The following is a 20,725-nucleotide window of genomic DNA, read 5'->3' as shown; positions in this document are numbered from 1 at the left end:
TAGAAAGACAAATTCCATTTAAATTAACTGTAGACAATATAAAATGCTTGGGAGTCTACCTGGCAAGACACACCAAGAAACTATATGAACACAAAACACTTTTTGCATAAATATAGTCAGACCTAAACAATTGGAAAAATATTAATTGCTCATGAGTGGCCAAACCAATCAATAAAATTAACTATTTTACCCAAATTAATCTACTTGTTCAGTGTAATACCAATCAAACTAGTTGTGAAAGTCACCTCTTCTTGCCTTCTTCTATTTTAAAAAACAACACAAACTTTTATATTACCATAATGCTTCCATTTTGAAATTATTGTGGTATACACACACATATGGAATAATTTCTTGGTCTTAACATAATTTTCACCACACATATTTCTATCAGTTGTTACAGAAAGTGAGGCCTTCTCACAGTAATTTATGTTATTTGGCTTATAAAACGCTTGCCTATTCCTTTCATTCCTTGTTTACCTAGTCTGTCCCACTGTTCATCTCTTCTGTTTTTTAAGTGAGTACCAAATATTTTAGATACCTATTGCTTTATAATATAATATAATGTCTGGTAATATGATTCCCTCTTTAGGCATACTTTCCCCCCCATTTTTTCTTTTGGCATTATTAAAGACCTTTAATTTTTCCAAATATATCGTATTGCTGTTTGGTCCAGTTCTATTTTAGAAAGAACAGAAGTCCAAGATAATTTGAGTGGTACAGCAATAAATTTGTACATCAATATAGATGGCATAATAATTTTAATTATGTTGAGATTGCTCAAATGTGAATAGTAAACATCTCTAATTTTAAGTCTTTTTCATTTCTCTAAAGAACATTTGTAGTTGTATATTGTATGTAGTTGTATACTTACGTTGTATGTGTCTCATTTGGCTAATTCTTAATTTATTAATTTCACACTTATTTTGAATGGGCTTAATTTTATTATGATTTCTTCCTGGATTTCTATAAGTACTTTATAAATATTCTGCTGATTTTTTGTGTGTTTATTTTCTATTTTGATTGTTACTGAAGATTTTAATCATCATTGACTGATAGTTTCTTCACTGATTCAAGTTTTATAAATACAATATCATGTGATCTGAGAATAGGAATAATTTTGCTTCCTCTTTGCAAATATTTATTCCTTTAATTTTGTTCACCATAATTTATAGAACTATGTCAAATTATGGAAGTAGGGGTTATCCTGGATTTATCTTTGCTTGCACTGTTAATGTTTCTAGAGTGTATCCATTGCATATAGTTATCCCTTCCACCACATGACTTTCCCTATCATGGTGTCAATATATCATGGGTCAGCATGAAAAATTAAATGACCATTTTGGGGAGTTCTGTGAAAGCTGAAGATGACACATGAAAGGCAGTAGAAGATACGGAAAAAGTTTAGAAACTCAGAAATGCATATAATATATGTATAGTATTGTATAATATCAAACCAAATTTTAAAATAAAGTACTGTAAACACCTCATAAAAGAAAGAGAAAAAATTCAGACTTCTTCTCGGGTACAAAGAAAGCACCAAAAATCTTATGCAATTTTTCCATATCATGGGGTGTTGCACCCCTAATTGCCACCCCTAACTGCCACATTGTGAAAGGAACAACTGTAATGCTAAATCTTCTATAAGGGAAATGTGTACGGTGGAAGAGGGAGGTTGTCTATGTATTTTAAAATATATGCCTTTGATCAGAAGAATTCTCCCATGCCTATATTTTTTTAGAGTTAATAGCAAAGAATGCTTTTTGATGTCATTTGACCTTTCTAAAATCTGTCATTATATAGCAATTAATGGGCCAATTCCACCAGAATCTTGGCCATATTGTAGAACTTATGGCTTTGCTCATTTTTAGATAAGAAAAAGAATGAAAACTAAGAGCAACCTGAAGTTCACTCCTACATTATTTTAATTTATTTAATCAATTTCCCACAAAGTACCACTACAACTGTGGTTTTCTGAAACCTTTCTCTTAAAATCCTTGCTGTCACTTTGTTAATTTCTCTTGCTTAGGGATGGAATACTGGCATGGCAGCTTCAAGATTTCCAGGAAGCTCTCTTAATCCTTCACAAAGTATCAGTGCTCCTTCCATTCTGATTTCTTGCTTTCTAGATCAAAATTCCTTTCTATCTACTTCTTTCCAACACTGAAAGCAAAAGACCTGAACTCTTACCACTCACACTGTTGTGGTTATTCACAGACTTTCCCCTAGAGTCTCAGTGCTCATTCTAATTATGTCAATCCATAAAGTTCCCTTCCACCAGGAGAACTTCAATGCCTATTACACATTTCTCCATTTTTTAGAAACAGTCAAGTTGCATCCATTTATTTTAATACTTCATTGGAGACTATCTAAAAGAACTAGTGTCAAAAGCCACTGTCTTTATTAGCTTCACTTTTGAATTTCAAAAACAATTTTTATTATAATTGATTGAAAGAATAATAAAATAGTAAAAATACTGATAACTTTAAAAGACTTAATAACTGTGACCTGTGTAATGACTAGTGCGTGTTTACAGTGGACCATTGATGAAGAATTCCATCCATCTCTGATAGAGAGGTGATTTAATAAATATATGTAATGTGACCCATTTTTTAACATGGTTCATCTAGCAACTTATTTTGCTTGACTATGCATTTAGCTACAGTTTTCTCTTCTTTTTTCAGGGGTAGAAGTATAAGAAGAAGAAAAAATAAATGCTTGTTAGCCAAACAATTTTTAAAATATGGCAAAAATGCATGAAGGATAATCTTCAAAAAAGTGAAAGCACAGTCAAATGTCTGAAATTCTTGGTTCCAAGGAAATCTTATAAAGAAAAGTTCAAAGAATGACAATACAATTAAATTAGGCCTCATAATTTTAATTTGTTTTCTTTTGTTTTGACAAAATAGATACTTCATTGCAAATACATAAGCTTTCCCATCTCTCACCCCACCCCATTACAAATTTCCCTAATACAACATGTAGCATTGTCTGCAATGGGAAAATAAAAACTGAACCAATATAAATGGAGGCAAAGGCAGGATGCCCCTCTTCCCTATTATTTGACATAGTTTTAGACATTATAGCAATAGCAATAAGAAAAGCCAGCAAAATTAAAGCTATAATATTGGCAAAGAGGAGACAAAATTAGTATTATTTGGACTTTGTTAAGTCATTCGCCAATTATTGGCCATGTGCAAATAATACCTCTATGGTTACTTTTACATACAATAGTCTTCCCTCCCCCACCTTTAAATAATCCTCTTTTTTAATAGGAATCTCTGGGTCAAAATTAACTTAGTAACTGTTCTTGTATAATTCCCAATTGTTTTCAAGAACAGTTTAACTAGTTAAAAATACTCCCAAGCGGTGAAGTAGCATGTCTGATTTTTTTTCACAATCTGAATGAGAATAAACTGGTTTACCTTTAACTTTAGCAAAGTTGCAAGATACAAAATAAACCCACATAAATCATCAGCATTTCTATATATTACCAACAAATCCCAGCACCAAAAGATCGAAAGAGAAATTCCACTTAAAATAATTACAGACAATGTAAAATACTTGAGAGTTTACCTGCCAAGGTAAAGCCAGGAACTATATGAACAGAATTACAAAATACTTTTTCAACAAATAAATTCAGATCTAAACCATTGGAAAAATATCAATTGCTCATGGGTAGGCCAAGCAATTGGCCAATTCTGCCTAAATTAATTTAATTATTCAGTGCCATATCAAATGACCAAAAATATTTTATAAAGCTATAAAAAATGACAAAATTCATCTGAAAGAACAAAAGGTCAAGAATATCAGGGAAATTAATGAAAAATGCAAAGGAAGGTGGCCTTGCTGTACCAGATCTCAAACTATATTATAAAGTGGTAATCAACAAAACTATCCAATACAGGTTAAGAAATAGTTTGGTGGATCAATGAAATACATTAGGTACACAATACATTGTAGTAAACGACCATAGTAAACCAGTGTGTGATAAACTCAAAGACTCCAGCTTCTGAGATAAGAATTCAATATTTGACAAAAATTTCTTGGAAAACTGGAAATCAATATGGCAAAAATCAGGTATAGACAAAGATAAGGTCAAAATGGGTACATGGTTTACACATAAATAGTGATAGCGTAAGAAAATTAGAAGAGTAAGAAATAGTTTACCTGTCAGGATCTATGGAGAAGGGAAGAATTTATGACCAAACAAATGACAGAGAACATTATAAAACATAAAATGGATAATTTATATTTTTAAATTAAAAAGTCTTTGCACAAACAAAACCAGTGCAACTAATATTAGAAGGAAAGAAGAAAGCTGGGAAACAATCTTTATAGCAAATGTCTCTAATAAAGGCCTCATTTCTCAAATATATAGAGAACTGAGTCAAATTTATAAGAATATAAGCCATTCCCCAAGTGATAAATGGTTAAAGGATATGAACAGGCAGTTTTCAGAAGAAGAAATCAAAGTTATCCATAGTCATATGAAAAAATACTCTAAATCACTATTGATTAGACAAATGCAAATATAAAACAACTCTGAAGTACCACCCTTAACCTATCAGATTGCCTAATACGACAGAAAAGGAAAATGATAAATGTTGGAGGGAATGTTAGAAAATTGGGACACTAATGCATTTTTGATGGAGTTGTGAACTGATTCATCCATTCTGGAGAACAATTTGGAACTATGTCAAAAGGGCAATGAAACCATGCATACCCTTTGGTCTAGCAATATCACTACTTATTCTATATCCCAAAGAGAGCATAAGAAAAGGAAAAGGACCTGGATGCACTAAAATATGCACAGCTACTCTTTTTGTGGTGGCAAAGAATTAGAAAGTAAGAAGTTGCCCATCAATTGAGAAATGGCTGAACAAGTTGTGGTATATGAATGCAATGAAATATTATCATGCTATAAGAAATGACAAGCAGTTGGATTTCAGAAAATCTGGAAAGATTTTTTGTGAAGTGAGAAGAACCAGGGAAACATTGTACACAGTATCAGCAACATTGTTCTATGAATGACTTAGCTCTTCTCAGCAATGCAGTGATCTAAGACAATTCCAAAGGACTCATGATAGAAAATGTTATCCACAAACAGAGAAAAAACTGATGGACACTGAATACAGATCGAAGCATACGACTTTCACTTTTTAAATTTTTTCATGAGTTTTTTTTCTTTTGGCTTGTTTTTTCTTTCACAATATGACGAATATGGAAATGTTTTACATGATTGCACATATATAACACATCAAATGGCTTACTGTCTTAGGGAGGAGGGATGTGAAGGAGGAAGGGAGAAAAATAAGGAATCCCAAATTTTTTAAATTAATGTTAAAATTGTCTTTACATGTAATTGGAAAAAATAAAATACTAGTACTATTTTTTTAAAAAAGAGAGAGTGAGAGGAGAGAAAGTGGAAGCATTTATTATAGGTGGCCTTTTCAAGGAGTCTGGCCCCAAAGAGCAGAAAAGTATCAGACAATAGAAGGGATAGAAGGATCAAATGGGAGGTTTTCATTTTTATTTTTTTGGTTTGGGAGAAACATCAGCATGTTTGTAGGCAGTAGGGAAGTAGCCAGTAAACAGAGGGAGACTGAAAATAAGTGATAGAATGGGAATAAAGGAATGAAGTTACTTCATCACTTGAGACAAAGGTGAAGGAGGAGACAGTGACAGAAGGTATTTGAGTGACATAAGCTGAGAAAATGGAGAGAAAAGGGAATTCACAACAAATGTCCTCAATTTTTTCTGTAAAATATGAGGAAAGGCTCTCAATGGAGGAGGTAAGGGAAGTAGGAGACATGGGAAGTATGAGAGAAGCCATTATGGATATTAGGATAATGAGTTGGTAAGTTTAGTAGGATTGGTATAGGTAAGTGTAGTAGAATTGCCTAGCAGCAGTAAGGGCCCGTTGAAGTTATATAACATAACTCAACCAGTCAGAATGGTTGTGTGACTTTCTCTACCTTTCAGCAGCACCTGTGTAGGAACCAAGGTGGTGAATGATGGGAGTAATTCAAGGCTGAGGCTTGGCAGGGCATAATCAGTGATATGATAAAGGGGCTGAGGAATCGAGAGAAGATAACAACTTAGAGTTGAATTGATTCACAAAGGATTCAAGGTAGAGAAAAGTGGAATGTCTAGTGCAGGAAAGATGGTCTAAGAGAGAACTGAGAGGGGCAGCTAGGTGGCGCAGTGGATAGAGCACCGGCCCTGAAGTCAGGAGGACCTGAGTTCAAATCCAGCCTCAGACCAAACACTTGACACTTACTAGCTGTGTGACCCTGGGCAAGTCACTTAACCCCAATCGCCTAAAAAAAAAGAGAGAGAGAGAGAGAACTGAGGCGCTGGGGAGGGTGGTCACGGTATAGATGTAGGGTAGGATTTGGTAAGGGAAGAAAGAGAGATAGGTTACAGGTAACAAATTATGGTCAGATAATAGGATTTGGGATTCTTTTTTTTTTAACAAGTTTTGGCCAGTTTATTAAAGAATATTTTTGCACAGTTTATTTTTCACTGGTCTGTTCTGGCATGCTTCTAATGATATCAGAATCACCTGGATCAATGACAGCGAGTGTACATACTGTATAGTACTTTCCACATGCTGTACCCAATTCAATGTTATTGCCACTGCAGTGATGTATGCCAGTTTTGGCCAACATAGCATAATATTCAATCTTTGATTTCCTCAAGGCTGGGCAGTTGTTGGCTAAGATGACTAACTTGGCTTTGCCTTGTCTGATCATTTTCAGGGCCTGTTTGTAGCTTAGCATGTATTTGCTGCTTTTCATGACCAGCTGGAGCCTCGAGTTGATGGACTCCAGTGACTTTTACATCTTCTTTCCAGCTACCATCTTCCTGCCTGCAGTGCAGGAGGACCCTAGCCAGAGACCTGTCGCCAATATGACTGGGAAGCGAGAAAGGCAGGATTTGGGATTCTTAAACATGGAGGTGGTATATTTGTGGGTAATGGCAAGATGGCTGGGAAGCGAGAAAGGCAGGATTTGGGATTCTTAAACATGGAGGTGGTATATTTGTGGGTAATGGCAAGATCAAAGATATGACCATATTTGTGTGTGACTGAGTTGGGGTGTATCAGTAGCTTGTGGGAAGTGAATAGATTGAGGAACTGGGTGGTTAGGGTGTTTGAAGGAGAGTCAATATGTATTTTCAAAACCCCTACGAAAAGGAAAAGAGTTGAAGAGGAGAGAAAAATTGTAAGCTAGGTACCAAAATAGTTGAGAAAGGAAGAGGAATCACCTGGAGGTCTGCAGACAACATTTACCAGGATTTTAATTGGGTGGTATATATGAGGCAACTAGGAAGACTCATCTTTCTGAGTTCAGATTTGGCTTCAGACACTAACTGTGTGACTCTGAGCAAGTCACTTAACTGAAATAACTGAACAACAAAAAATCCTATAAAAAGTCTTGGAGTTGACAGGTCATCATATTATGAATAATTTAATCATGGGCAGTAAGGTGGCACAATGGTTAGAGCACTAGCCCATGTGAAGGAAATTATGGTGTTTGTTTTAACCAATATGATATGTGAAATGAATATACTAATAATTTAGATTTCTCAGAACTGCCTCTTCTTGCTTGTAGGTCAGGAGCTGGCAATACAGTTTGAAATGATCATTCAAACCCTTGACAACACTCTCACAATCACTGCATTCTTGTATCTGTATACCTTAAGTGAAGTGAATCAAAGATTGTGGAATCCATTCCTATTACAGAACTCTGGTCCTGTGACCCACCAAATAATGACCCCCAAGAACCTGAAACAATACTGTTCCCACAGGACTCCAGAACACTTGTATTGTGGACTTCTGGGCTTATCATGGGAAACCACTCAGGTCCTGGAAACTATTGTTTGTAATTCATCTCCCCTCCTCTTCCCACTTGTGATTTATGTATATAATCTCTGCCTTCACTACAGCAAGGTGGAATTTGGATCAGGACAATGCCTGATTTGCAAATCTGTTCCACATAACGAAACAAATTAATTAAACTGCTACTTGATTACTGGCACTTTGTCTTTGGCCCATTATATTTCATCATTCCCAAGTTAGAGACTGGCTCAATAAAATTCTGTTAACACCCTGGAGTCAGGAGGATCTGGAGTAAGTTCAAAGACACTTACAAGCTATGTGAACCTGGGTAAGTCACTTAACCCTGTTTGCCTCAGTTTCCTCATCTGTAAAATGAGCTGGAAAAGGAAATGGCAAACCACTCCTGTATCTTTGCCAAGAAAACCTCAAATAGGGTCACAAAGAGTTGGATATGACTGAAACAACTCAACAAAAGATCTGAGTAGCATGGACCTCAAAGGAAGAGAAGTTACTGAGTGATAGAGGTAGGGGTAGAATCTGGAAATGGAAACTAGTAAACCCAAATCTCTACTACCTTCATCAGTGAGCCAAGGGGAATAGATGAAGATATAGCCAGTATTGAAAAGGGTGGTCAGATAGGCTGTGTCATCAGGGGGAGCCAGGTTTCAGTGACTATTAAAAGATAGAAGGAATGGGAGATGAAATGATTTAGAATAAAGGGAAGTTTGTTGCCTAAAGAATAGGTATTCCAAAGGGTACAGTGGAAAAAGTAGATGGAGTTTTGTTAGAATTTAGGATGTCAAAGTTGAGGGGAATGAGAAGAAGGAATCAGGAGATGGGGGGTAGGAATGGAGTTTGGGTGACGACATACAAGGGTTCAGAATCACTGGGATGAATAAGGTATAACCAGGTGAGAAAATGTCAGACTACATCTGGAATACTGTCTTCAATTTTAGGTACTACATTTTAGGGAGGAAATTGATAGCAAGACAGTGTCCAAGAGAGGGGAAACCAGAGTGGTAAAGGGCCTCAAGAACATGCCATATGAGAACTGGCTAAAGTCACTGATTTTTAGCATAAACTAAAGAAGACCTAGTTGAGTTACAGTGTATGATCTTTGTCTTCAAAAATGTCTTCTTTGTCTTTGTTTTGAATTGTCTCATGTGGGAAAGAGATTAGTTGTCTTCTCTTTGGCCAAAGAGAACAGAGATAGGAATAATGGTTGACAGTTGTACAAAGTTAGTATTCAGTCATTTTTCGGGCATTTATGACTCTTCATGACAATACTGTATTGACAATACCCTATTTCAGTCATAAATGAAAGGATTGGCAACATTAAATCCACTTCCTTTTGATTTTTTTCCAATATATTTTTATTAATGAATTGTTAATTAATATATTGTCAATTACATACATTTTCTTCAAAAATCATCAACTGACTTGGAAATCAGGTTTCCCCTGATCCAACCTAGGCCATCTCTACATGCTACTCCTTGCCACCATCATTCCCTTCCCTTAACCTCCCTTAGTCTTTCTTACCCCACACCTTCATCATGAGCTTCGTCTTTGGAAAGTCAGTAACTGAAAGCTGAACTTTCATTTTTTCTTGCCCAGAATGAAGCCTCAGTGCTTCCTTCATTCAGAGAGGGCAGCTATTATGTTAATTGATTGTATTTGTGTTTCCAGTGCTTAACACGGTGCCTGGCAAATAGTAAGTGCTTATTAAATGCTCTCTCTCTCTCTCTCTCTCTCTCTCAAAGATTGCTAAGTGCTACATAAACTGAAGTATATTTCTCTTGTTCTTTGGAGTAATTATTTAAAGCAGTTTTTTCAGTCTGATATGATCTTTCAATGAAATTTGTTACTTGGATTTGGTCTAGACTAAGACTATCCATGACTATATGCATCATATATATTTCAAATGCATGACAAATCCCATGTGAAACAATATCCTAAATGAAGAGGTCACACAGTTTAAATTTTCATACCTGGTCTAGATGCAATTCTTTGTGTGGATTCAGGATATACTGAAGTGTTTGGGAAAATAAAAGTGGCCCCTCCTGCAGGCAAAAAGAAAGATAAAATGTATGATTTTTTTTTAATTATCATATCTTCTTTAAACAACCACAATAGACAAGGATAAATGTACATCTCCATGAGCCATGAAGAGATTACAAAAGGAAGAAATTCTCAAATTTTCATATGTTATATTATTTACAGTGTGCTTTTTGTTTTAACTTTATAATTTCCTGACATAACAGTTATCAATAAATGAAATAGGTAGAAACTTTTCCAAAGTATGCAAACACTTGTAAAACATTATGTCATATCCTTGACAGTTATTTTAAAAGAATTACAAATGTTTTACATAAATGTATTAAAAATTAATTCAAGTTTCCATCCAAATGTGAACCTGATGGGTTTTTTTCCTCTTTCTTCTGTTTGCTTTATGCTGTGAAGCAAACAAAAAAACTTAGGATTCAATGCATCTAGGCTAGAATTTTGTTTGTCAAAGGTTTTTAGACCTGGCTCCTTCAAGACTTCCTACATTTAGCAATATTCAAGATTATAAAATGACAGATGACTTGAAATTATCACTTACTTTCAACAGTTTTAAAGAAAACTTAAAAATTATGAAACCATATGGAAAAGAGAAAGGTTTTTGGCCCGCAAAGGTCTCTCTCTCTTTAGGAGGAAAATGGTCATTTCTTACTTATTTGTGATTTCTAGCCATTAATAAGCTCAAGAGTAATATATACACTTAAAATATTATTTCACCATCTAATAGTTTCTATTTTTCATTCCATAGAAGCATAGCACTTAGGGTCCTGGAAACAAAGCAAAAAATCAAAATTCAAACAAAACCAAAAGGATTTGCTTCTAAGTGATGACTTTCTCTTTACCATAATGGCCCAGGAAACAAATTGAAGTAGGTTTTAGGATATGTATGTGTATACAAATACACATGTGTATTTATTCATGGATATATTACAGGCATTTAAATTATTATACATTTTCATGCAAAATATTTTTGTTTACTTGATTTCTCTGACTACTTATATCCTATCAGCTCTCATGGATTACATTCATAGAATAACCAGTTTTAGATAGCTTATTGAGTTTAACAGGTAATCTCATTAACAAATTTCATTGCTATCCATATATGTGTATATATACATATGTATATATGTACATATATACATATGCATATACACACAAAAGAACAATGCACACTAACACTACACATACAAATGAAATGAAGGATAAAGAATTAGCTAACACAAAGCATTACATAAAAATTTTTTTCATTGGAGTTTTGTTAGACTCAGACATATGATAATTAGTGTCAACAATACATTGTACATTTGGTCAGAGATGAATTATTCAATATATACCAAAACTTCTCTTAAAATGACATAATTTTAAAAATTGTCATTCACATACTCATATAACCTGAAGTTGGTAGAAGTCAAAAGGGAAAATAAAATACCAGCTTAATACATCTAATGATCCTTTTAGAACAAAGAGAGTATGGGAAGAGGGGAGTGGTAACTGATTTCTAAAAATGAATTTAAGATGGTTCAGGCATGCTTTTCATTCCCTATAGATCAGCATATAAAATAAGTATATATATATATAATATATATATATATATATATAACCTTGATAATTATCCAGCATTTCTGACCTAGGAATAATTCTGCATTTCTAATTAATCTTTTGGTCAAAACTGTCATTGTATCCACCTACCTCCTTCAATCTCTCCCCCACCCCTGGAAGGCACTTAGAAATTTTAAAGGACTTTTCTTCATTCAGATATATGTATGAAGTCTCTGGCCTCCATGAAGAACCTGACCTCCATTCATCAAGGAAAACCATAACCCCAAAAGTGCTGTCTCTGCTACACAGACTGAGCATTTCTTCTTCTTCTTTTTTTAAAAGCAGTCAACAAGAACCCTATGCTTAAAAAAAATTAGGATATCTTTAAGAGATGGGAACAAAGCCAGCATTACCTGTGTTTCTAGCATGCATCAACCGTGGAGAGTTTTGTAAGGCTTTATCAACATCATCTGAAGTCAAATGTGGAAGAGGAGCTACAAGAAAAAACAAAAGTAATATCAAAATGAAAAAAGAATTGAGAATTATCTTTAAAAAGTCAATTTTTCTTTTGCATTTAGATGTTAGTTTCAAGGACATGTCCTATTTTTTGCTAGTATGTTGTTGTTTAGTCGTTGAGTCATGTCCATCTCTTTGTAGCCTGTGGACCAACTGTCTATGGGATTTTTTTTGGTGAGGATACTGGAATGGTTTGCTACTTCCTTCTCCAGTTTCATGCAGGCAGCAGTTAAGTGATTTACCCAGGGTCACATAGCTAGTAAATGTCTAAGATTTGAACTATGGTCTTTCTGACTCCAAGCTCAGTGTTTTCATCCTCTATGCCTGTTAGTATATGAAACTATCTTAATTCAAGGAATAAACAAATCTGATCACAGACAAAGCAATTGTGGAGAAACAATGTGTTGCACTATCAGTTACCCCCCTTTAAATCTGCTTTCTATTTTTTAAAATCAAAAGTCAAAATCTATTAGTCTTTTGATCATTAATTTGATCACTAATATCCTTCCTTTCACTTGTCATTTAAGTAAATCTAAATTCCATGATTTTTGATTCTGCCAATAATTTGTGCTTCAGATTTAGGCCAAATGGGAGTACCATTTCAGAAAAATACCCAGCTTCTAACCACATATGAACCTTTTCTTTACATATTGCTTGCGTTCTGATTTTTAGTCAACTTGGAACTGTGTGGTGGCACCACAGTATAAGAGAAGGAACCCCATGTCTATAGTGAGAAAACCTAGATTCAGGATCTAGTTCTATCATTTACTAGCAGGGTGACTTTAGATGAGTCACTTCACTTCTATGGGACTCAATTTCCTTATCTGCAAAATAAGAAAGTTGGTGGAATATGATATTCCAGAGGGCAAAGGAGATAGGATTACAACCAAGAATCACCTACACAGCAAATGGAGTATAATCCCTCAAGGGAAAAAATAAACATTCAGTGAAATAGAGGACGTTCAAGCATTCTTGATGAAAAGACCAGAGCTGAATAGAAAATTTGACTTTCAAATACAACACTCAAGAGAAGCATGAAAAGGTAAACAGGAGAGAGAAGTCTTAAGGGATTAATTAAAGTTGAACTGTGTACATTCCTACATGGAAAGATGATATTTGTAACTCATGAGACCTTTGTCAGTATTAGGATAGTTGGAGGGAATATATATATGTGTATATATATATATGTGTGTGTGTGTGTGTGTGTGTGTGTGTGTGTGTGTGTGTGTGTGTGTGTATATGTGTGTGGATAGAGAAATAGATAGATATAGATAGATAGATAGATAGATAGATAGATGGCACAGAGTGAGTTGAAGATGAAGGGGTGATATCTAAAAAATAAAATTAAGGGGTGAGAAGATTATACTGGGAGAAGGAGAAAGGGAGAGGTAGAATGGGGTAAATTATCTCACATAAAACAGACAAGAAAAAGCTTTTACAGTGGAGGGGAAGTGGGAGAAGGTGAGAGGGAATGAGTGAATCATATTTTCATAAGATTTGGTTTAAGTAAGGAATAACATACACACTTCATTGGGTATGGAAATTTATCTTACCCTACAGGAAAACAGGGGAGAAGGGGATAAGAGAGGAGGAGATGATAGAAGGGAGGGCAGATTGGGAGAGGGGGTAATCAGAAGCAAACTCTTTTGAGGAGGGATGGGGTCACAGGAGAGAATAGAATAAATGAGGGGTTGGATAGGACAAAGGGAAATATAGTTAGTTTTTTACAACATGGCTATTATGGAAATGTTTTGCATGACTACACATGTATAACCTGTATCGAGTTGCTTGCCATCTCAATGATGGTGGGTGAGGAGGGAGGAAGGGAGAGAATTTGGAACCCAAAGCTTTGAAAACAAATGTTAAAATTGTTTTTACATGCAACTGGGAAATAAGATATACAGGCAATGGGGTATAGAAATTTATCCTACCCTACAGGAAAATTGAAGGGGAAGGTGATAAGATGGGGGGTGGGGAGAAGGGAGGGCAGACCAGGGGAAGGAGTATTCAGAATGCATGCTGTCTTGGGGTGGGTAGAAAATTTGGAAAATCTTGTGGAAATGAATGTTGAAAACTAAAAATTAATTAATTAATTAAAAATTAATTAAAAAAAAGGTTTTGATCTCTAAAGTCTCTTTTAGTTCTAAATCCATAACTTAATGATGAGGAGCAACTTCATCCACATTTGAGTTTTTGGGCAATGAAATTAATTCCACTGAAAGGAAGGGTCAAGGGGAGGGGAGTAAAAAGATCAGAGAACCTTGGTTCAAAGACTGCCTCTGCCACATATTATCTTGGTCATCATAGATGACTCACTTAAATTCTTTAGGCCTCAGTTACCCATCTGTGAAATACAGATACTAAATCTCCTCTAAGGTCCTTTCAAATTGCAAATATATGATCCTATCCTTGTTATTGTTATCTTCTCATTGCAGTGTTTGCTAAGTATTATTTTGCTAACCAAGAAAGTAGCATTTCAAGCAGATACTTGTCAAATCAGAAATCAGAAATAAGCTAAATCAGGAAGATAATGTCAACCATGAATTTTTTTTTTAAGTTTCATCCCATGAAAGGAAATTGTCTTACTCTCTCTGAGGTAGTGAAGATGGGATAGAAGGATATCTGCATTATAACTTGGAGTGAGTCTTTGGAAATCATCTTTGGTCATCTTACACAGATCCTTCCCATCTATGTTCTGGAACAGCAAGATGTCAACATCTGGAAGGCCGTATTCTTTGACCGCCCATTCTAGCCATTGCCGGACATGGTCTGTGCTCCATAACGTAGGATCTGAAAGGTTCAGCAAAGTAAATATTATTAACTAATAGTTATTTGAACTTAAGCCCTAGGCCTTCTTCCCCATATATTCCTGGCTAGTTTTCCCCACTGCACATGTTGGGAAGGCCTAAAGAAAGAATATTAACTTTAAGTAAAATAATAACTATCATTAAGAAGTCAGAAGTTGAAACATATAAACTATTTGTAGGTTTTGAATCGTTCGTATAACTACTCCATATCACCACTGTAGATAACTGAAACTTTACAACAGGGATATAATTTCAGTGATTTAAACAATTAGTAACATAAATATACAACATAGCTTTCGCTAAACTTATTAATAAATTTATGTAAAAACCCACTGTGAAAATAAGGGTAACCACACAAATCCTAAAGTCATCAACGGAAGAACAAAACAAACAAAAACATTGCAAGTCTCAATTACGTAAAAGATTGTTAATGCTTACCAACAGAATTCAAGTGGAAGTGGAAGAACACAAAAGCTTTGAACTATACCATGGAATGCAAGATTTGAACCAGTTACATCGTTCTAGTGTTGTTTTTTTTTTGGAGGGGGGGAATGAGGAGGAGGTTGTTGTTGTTTTGAGTTTTCTTGGGAGGGGGTGGAGTAGAGTTCCCTATTTTACAGACCTGAACCTGAAGAAGCTAGGTTGCTAGGAAGAACTTCCACATTCTCCAATTATAGAACACATGTCCAGGACTATTGAAAGCATTTCATAGGATGCAAGCAATGTGGACCTATTCCATTGCCATACCAGGCAAGCTAATTCCTACTCATCAAAGTGAGGAAAGAATAGGATATTTTGCCTGGAAAAAAGGATGCTTCTATTTAAATATAAACAGTGAAGCATTAAGTTTAGACAAAACATGAACTTCATTAGATAATAAATTTAGAGTTGGAAGGAACTTTCAACTCCCTCATTTTACAGAGGAGGAAATTGAGGTCCAGAGAGGTGAAGTGACTTGCCCAGGGTCACGTAGCTGGTTATATAGTTGAGCCAGCATTTAAACCCACATTTAAGTGACTCCAAGTCTAGTGCTTAAGCCACACTATATCATGCTGTATTTTACTATATCAATTTGAGAAGAGATGTTTCTTCAAGTTGACACCTAAGATTTCCACTAACTTCCAGTCAGTAATGGACTTGCTGAAACCTGAATGAGGAGTCAAGAGATGTAGTTTCTAGTCCCAATTCTGCTACTATGTCATCTTGGGCAATTCACTTATCTATGTCTCAGACTACTCAGTAGTAAAATGAAATAGTTAGATAAGACCATCCCTAAGATCTTTTCTTGGTACAACTTTCTATGATCTTGATGAGGAATCAAGGTTATGGTATACATTTGCCATATCTATCTATCCATCTATCCATCTATCTATCAATCAATCTATCTATCTATCTATCTATCTATCTATCTATCTATCTATCTATGTCTATGTATGTCTGTGTGTGTGTGTATATAAATATATATGTACACACACATATACATAGGCATACATACACACGCATATATATATATATACACACACATCCCTTCTGAATATTCCATACCTTCTCCACACCTTCTTTCTTAGCTGTGGACTTTGTCTCTTACTTTACCAGAAAAAAAATCTAGGTTATTTGAGTGAGTACTCTCTTCTTTATCTCAAAGTCTCTTCAAATCTCTACCCATTCTGTGCCCTTTCCTTTTATCAAAGAGGTGGCCTTTCTTGACAAGGCCAACTCTTCCATATATGCGCTTGATCTCATCCCTTTCCCATTTTCTCTGGAATATCATATCTTCAATTATCCCCCCACCTCATGAGCATTTAACCTCTCCCTAGCAACTGATATCTTTCCTACTGCAGTAAAACATGCCTTACTTCCTACCCTAAAAATTTTTTAAAGCCTTTCAGCAGATGCTACCATTACCTCAAGCTATTATCCTTTATCTCCCCTATATTTTTTAGCCAAACTCCATGATGAAGTTGCTTATACTTGCTACCTCTACTTCTTCCTCTCACTCATTCCTCAAACCTTTGCAATCTAGCTTTTGAGCTCACCACTCCACTAAAACTTTTCTCCTCCAAATTATCAGTAATTTCTTAATTACTAAATCTGATGATCTTCTGTAAGTCTTTATCACTCTTGATCTATATACTGCAGTTGACATTATTAGCCATCATTTCTTCTTGGATACTCTCTTCTTTAGGTTTTCATGACATTACTATCTTGTGTTTTTTCTCTTTTCTGTCTGACTGCTCCTTCCCAATAACCTTTGCTTCCTCATCACCAATACCATGAACATTAACTGTTAGTATTCCCTAGGGTTCTGTTATATGCCCCATGTATATCTTTGTTGTAACAGTCATTTGCATATTATATCCCTCATTAGGCTATGAACACCTTGCTGTTTTTTTCCCCTTTCTTTGTGTCCCTGATGCTTAGCACAGTACCTGGCACATAATAGATGCTTAATAAATATTTTATGCCTCAGACTATGAATTAGATTAAGTATCCCAATTTTACCAATTGTAAAATTTTGTCTTTCATATAAGTAAATTGCCCTTAGCAATAAAAGGAAAAAAAATAAAAAGCACCACATCAAAATCTTGTTTAAGTGTTTCTTTTTATTTCTTATTTGCCAGGCATTAGCCAATCACAATCTACTATCAAAGACACAAGTACATCTGTGCAAATTAGATTTTATATTTTCAATTAGTGATGCTGATAGAAAAAAAACAATTTGGATGTATACAGTGTAGAAAATGGGTTTGAAATAAACTAGCCACTGAATTTATACTTACTACACATCACAAATCCACATTAATAATCAGTCATATTTCATAACCATTAACTCTCTCCCCATTTCTGTTGCCACAATTCCAACACTACAGATCTGACTGTTTTTTATTAGCTTCAACTTTTATCAATCAATTAGCTACCTGATAAGTACTAATTGAATGTCTATTATGTACATGGTCCTGCTAGGTACTCTCAGAGATATCTGGGGATAATAAAAGCACCTACCCCCCAGGTTGCAAGGATCTACTGAGATAATATTTGTAAAGCACTTAGCACAGTGCCTGGCACATAGTAGGTGTTAAATAAATACTAGTTTTTATTATTATTATTATTAGCATAGCACTTTGCACATAGTCAGCACTTAATTTCCTTACTCATTTACAGTAAGTTGGACTCAGAATTGAACATGAAGAAAACTTTCAGTGTTTCTAGTGTTTCTGTAACACAAAAATCCACCTTTCTAATACTACTGTTCTCACAAAAATGTTATATTGCATCCTAGGGTATTGCAATTTCCTGAGGGAATAAAAATTATGGTAACTCTAAGTGCAACAGAAAGATGAAGGGTGGACATAAATAAGTTACAGCATATTTCCAAAGATGAATTCCATGCAAAAAAAGGCATAATGGTTATCATCTAGGAAATGGGCAGGTCTGACAGTATTGTGAAGGATAACAGATGGACAGATGGAGTCTTACTGGTACAGCTAGAAGAAATCTCCTATCACATTAAATGTGTCCTATGTATGATGGGGTGCTTGGGTGCTTGTGTTTGGGTGCTTGTGCTTGTACTTGGACCCCAAGTTCTCCCTAATCTCAGAAACCCTGTCTCTGACAATCACTCCTCAGTCCAAGGACACTGTGCCTAGCAATAACTCATGTGTGGGCCCCAGCAAGACCCTTATCTCTCTCCTTGGTGCAGCTGCACAAAACCGGGTGAGAGAGTGCTGGGCTACTCAGGCCCCAGGCCTCAGATCGTATCTCTGGAAGCCTCCCGATTCCTTAGTAAGTTTCTGTCTTGTGAGAAAGCTTTCCCTTGTTGCCGCGCATTCTCTCATCAAGACAGAGAGAGAGGGGTGCCTTGCCCAGCCCAAGGAGTTTTGTCCTTGGCTGGACCAAGGACTCTTCCTCCTGCCAGACTCCCAAGATCCATACCTCTGTCATCTCCCTCCCTGTCCAGTATACTCCCTGTACTTTCTCATCCATAACTCTCAAAGACACCTGCATCTTTAGATTACCTCATCAGTGTCCCTGGCATTCTTTTCCCATGCCCTTTTCCATATAAACCCTAGCTCCATCCTCAGTCTCTTGCAGGTTCCTTAAGAATCCTTGCCCACTGAAAAGTGTAAAAATAAATCTTTGCCACCTTGTCTTAAAGAATGCTTGAGTCTGTGAATTCATTCCAGATGACCCCGTCTAGTACTCCAGTGTTTGAGGGGTCTCAACCTCTCAGACTGCAACATGTAGACAATATGTACTTATAATAACATACACACGAATTACATAGGATGAAAAAACATAGATGTATCAATGAGATCACACATCTCTTTAAATATTGAATTATTCCCAGTTACCTATATATTGACATAATTCTCTTTCTCCAAAAAAGAGACAGTAGAAGACCTCAGGTTTTTGCTCCCCATATTCTAGAGAATAAGAGATAATTATCTAATGGAGCAACCTGGACTATTAGGAGATATTATATAAGCGCTACTCAACCACTATATGCATTAGAATGTGCTGGATGGGACATACCATTCAGTATTGTAACCTTAAGTGAATGATCTTCTAGTTTGTGCCAGAGCTAGTACAAAAGGAAGCCTCTTCTTTGGAACACTTCTCTTGGTAAAGAGTTGGCAAAGCTATTCTTCCACTGATCTATTTCCACGTCAAGGAAGATCATCTTGAGATCATGCACGACTGCATGCAAATGACTGGGTATTCTCTGAAATGTTTAGCAGTGGCTCCCAAATCCCTACTTTGACAACATTCAGTGCTACTTTAAAAAGCAGCACCAAAGTACTAAAAGCACTACAAAAAATTGCTAAAAGATATCTAGATAAGTCATTGGCTACTTGGATTGAGAAGAGAACAAGGAATCAACAAAGGTTGGAAATAAAATGAAGCAGTGGATAAGGTTGAAAAAATATTCAAATTGTTTTTTAGAAATATCAGCTTTTTGGAGGTGACAGAGTTTCAGTGAAACTGTGTAAGTCACTTATGAATAATGTGAGAAAAAATTTCACTGTTAAGAAAAAGTATGTGCTTTCACTGTATATACTTCAGTAAAAGCTTCATGTGCTTTCATGTAATTGAAGAAATGGCTAAAGAACTAACATTCCAACTTGATAGTACAATGTTCTTCTGATTTGAAGGGTGATAGTTCATAATTTCTGTAGTTGTGGAATGTTTTAAGTCTACTGTAGAGCTTGAGCAGTGGAATGCTTTAAACAAGATTTCCCCTAACCCCCTGGCTTCACAGAGAAAACCATCTCAGCTTAGTAAAGGAGTAGCTGGCTCCCTGGGCAGCTACTGCACCAAAACTAAACAGACTTTCCTCATTTTCCCTTTCATCATTTTTTCTTACTTAAATGCTACAATCTCAAAGAGAATTCAAGAGCTCTGGCTTTAAAGTCAAAGGGCCCAGGTTCAAATCCAACTTTTGGTGCTTACCACACATGTAACCTTGGGCAAGACACAGCTTCCCTTGTCTCGTTTTCCTTATCTACAAAATGGGAGGTGGAGAGATTGCAGTAAAGGGCCTCTGAGAGCCCTTCTAACTCTGGATCTATGAGTCTATGATTTCTTAATGGACCTCCCATGGCTTTGACTTCACATTGGATTTCATTTCAGTGTTAGGAATTTGTGTTTCTTTTTAAGCAGCAATGAAAATTAAAAGGTTTTTTTTTTTAGAAAGGTCCTTATAATAAAGCTGACAGTAACAATAATAGTAGTTGCTGTAAGGTTATGTTTTCAGCTTAAAAGCATTCCCATACACATTTATTATTCCAGTATAATGTAAACTCCTTGAAGGCAAAAATTTACCCATTCCTAGTACATAGTAGAGATTTAACAAAACGCCTTGCAGATTAAATTGATTGCCTTGAGCTTAGTCTCAAACCTCTTAATGGGCTAGACATACCAGAGACACATTAGTAAATCTTACACATTTCATATCATA

General features: G+C 35.6%; 1 protein-coding gene and 1 pseudogene across 3 annotated transcripts in view; both read right to left on the bottom strand.

Annotated features, from left to right (window-relative positions):
* The window catches only part of ERG (ETS transcription factor ERG), a 190,456-nt gene that overhangs the window by 18,085 nt on the left and 151,646 nt on the right, over window positions 1-20,725 (bottom strand). For all 3 annotated transcript variants that reach the window (XM_027875597.1, XM_027875595.1, XM_027875596.1), the window contains exons 4-6: window positions 14,546-14,749; window positions 11,857-11,937; window positions 9,832-9,903 (exon numbers count right to left, since the gene is read on the bottom strand). In XM_027875597.1, coding sequence (XP_027731398.1) covers window positions 9,832-9,903; window positions 11,857-11,937; window positions 14,546-14,749 — 357 coding nt within the window. The remainder of the gene's footprint in view (window positions 1-9,831; window positions 9,904-11,856; window positions 11,938-14,545; window positions 14,750-20,725) is intronic.
* On the bottom strand, window positions 6,516-6,863 carry LOC114052852 (annotated as a pseudogene).

This window comes from Vombatus ursinus, unplaced genomic scaffold (assembly GCF_900497805.2).
Source record: "Vombatus ursinus unplaced genomic scaffold, bare-nosed wombat genome assembly UNPS02014809.1, whole genome shotgun sequence".
Lineage (NCBI taxonomy): Eukaryota > Metazoa > Chordata > Mammalia > Diprotodontia > Vombatidae > Vombatus > Vombatus ursinus.
Note: the sequence above shows the minus strand (reverse complement) of the source record. Positions and strands in the feature narration are given on the sequence as shown.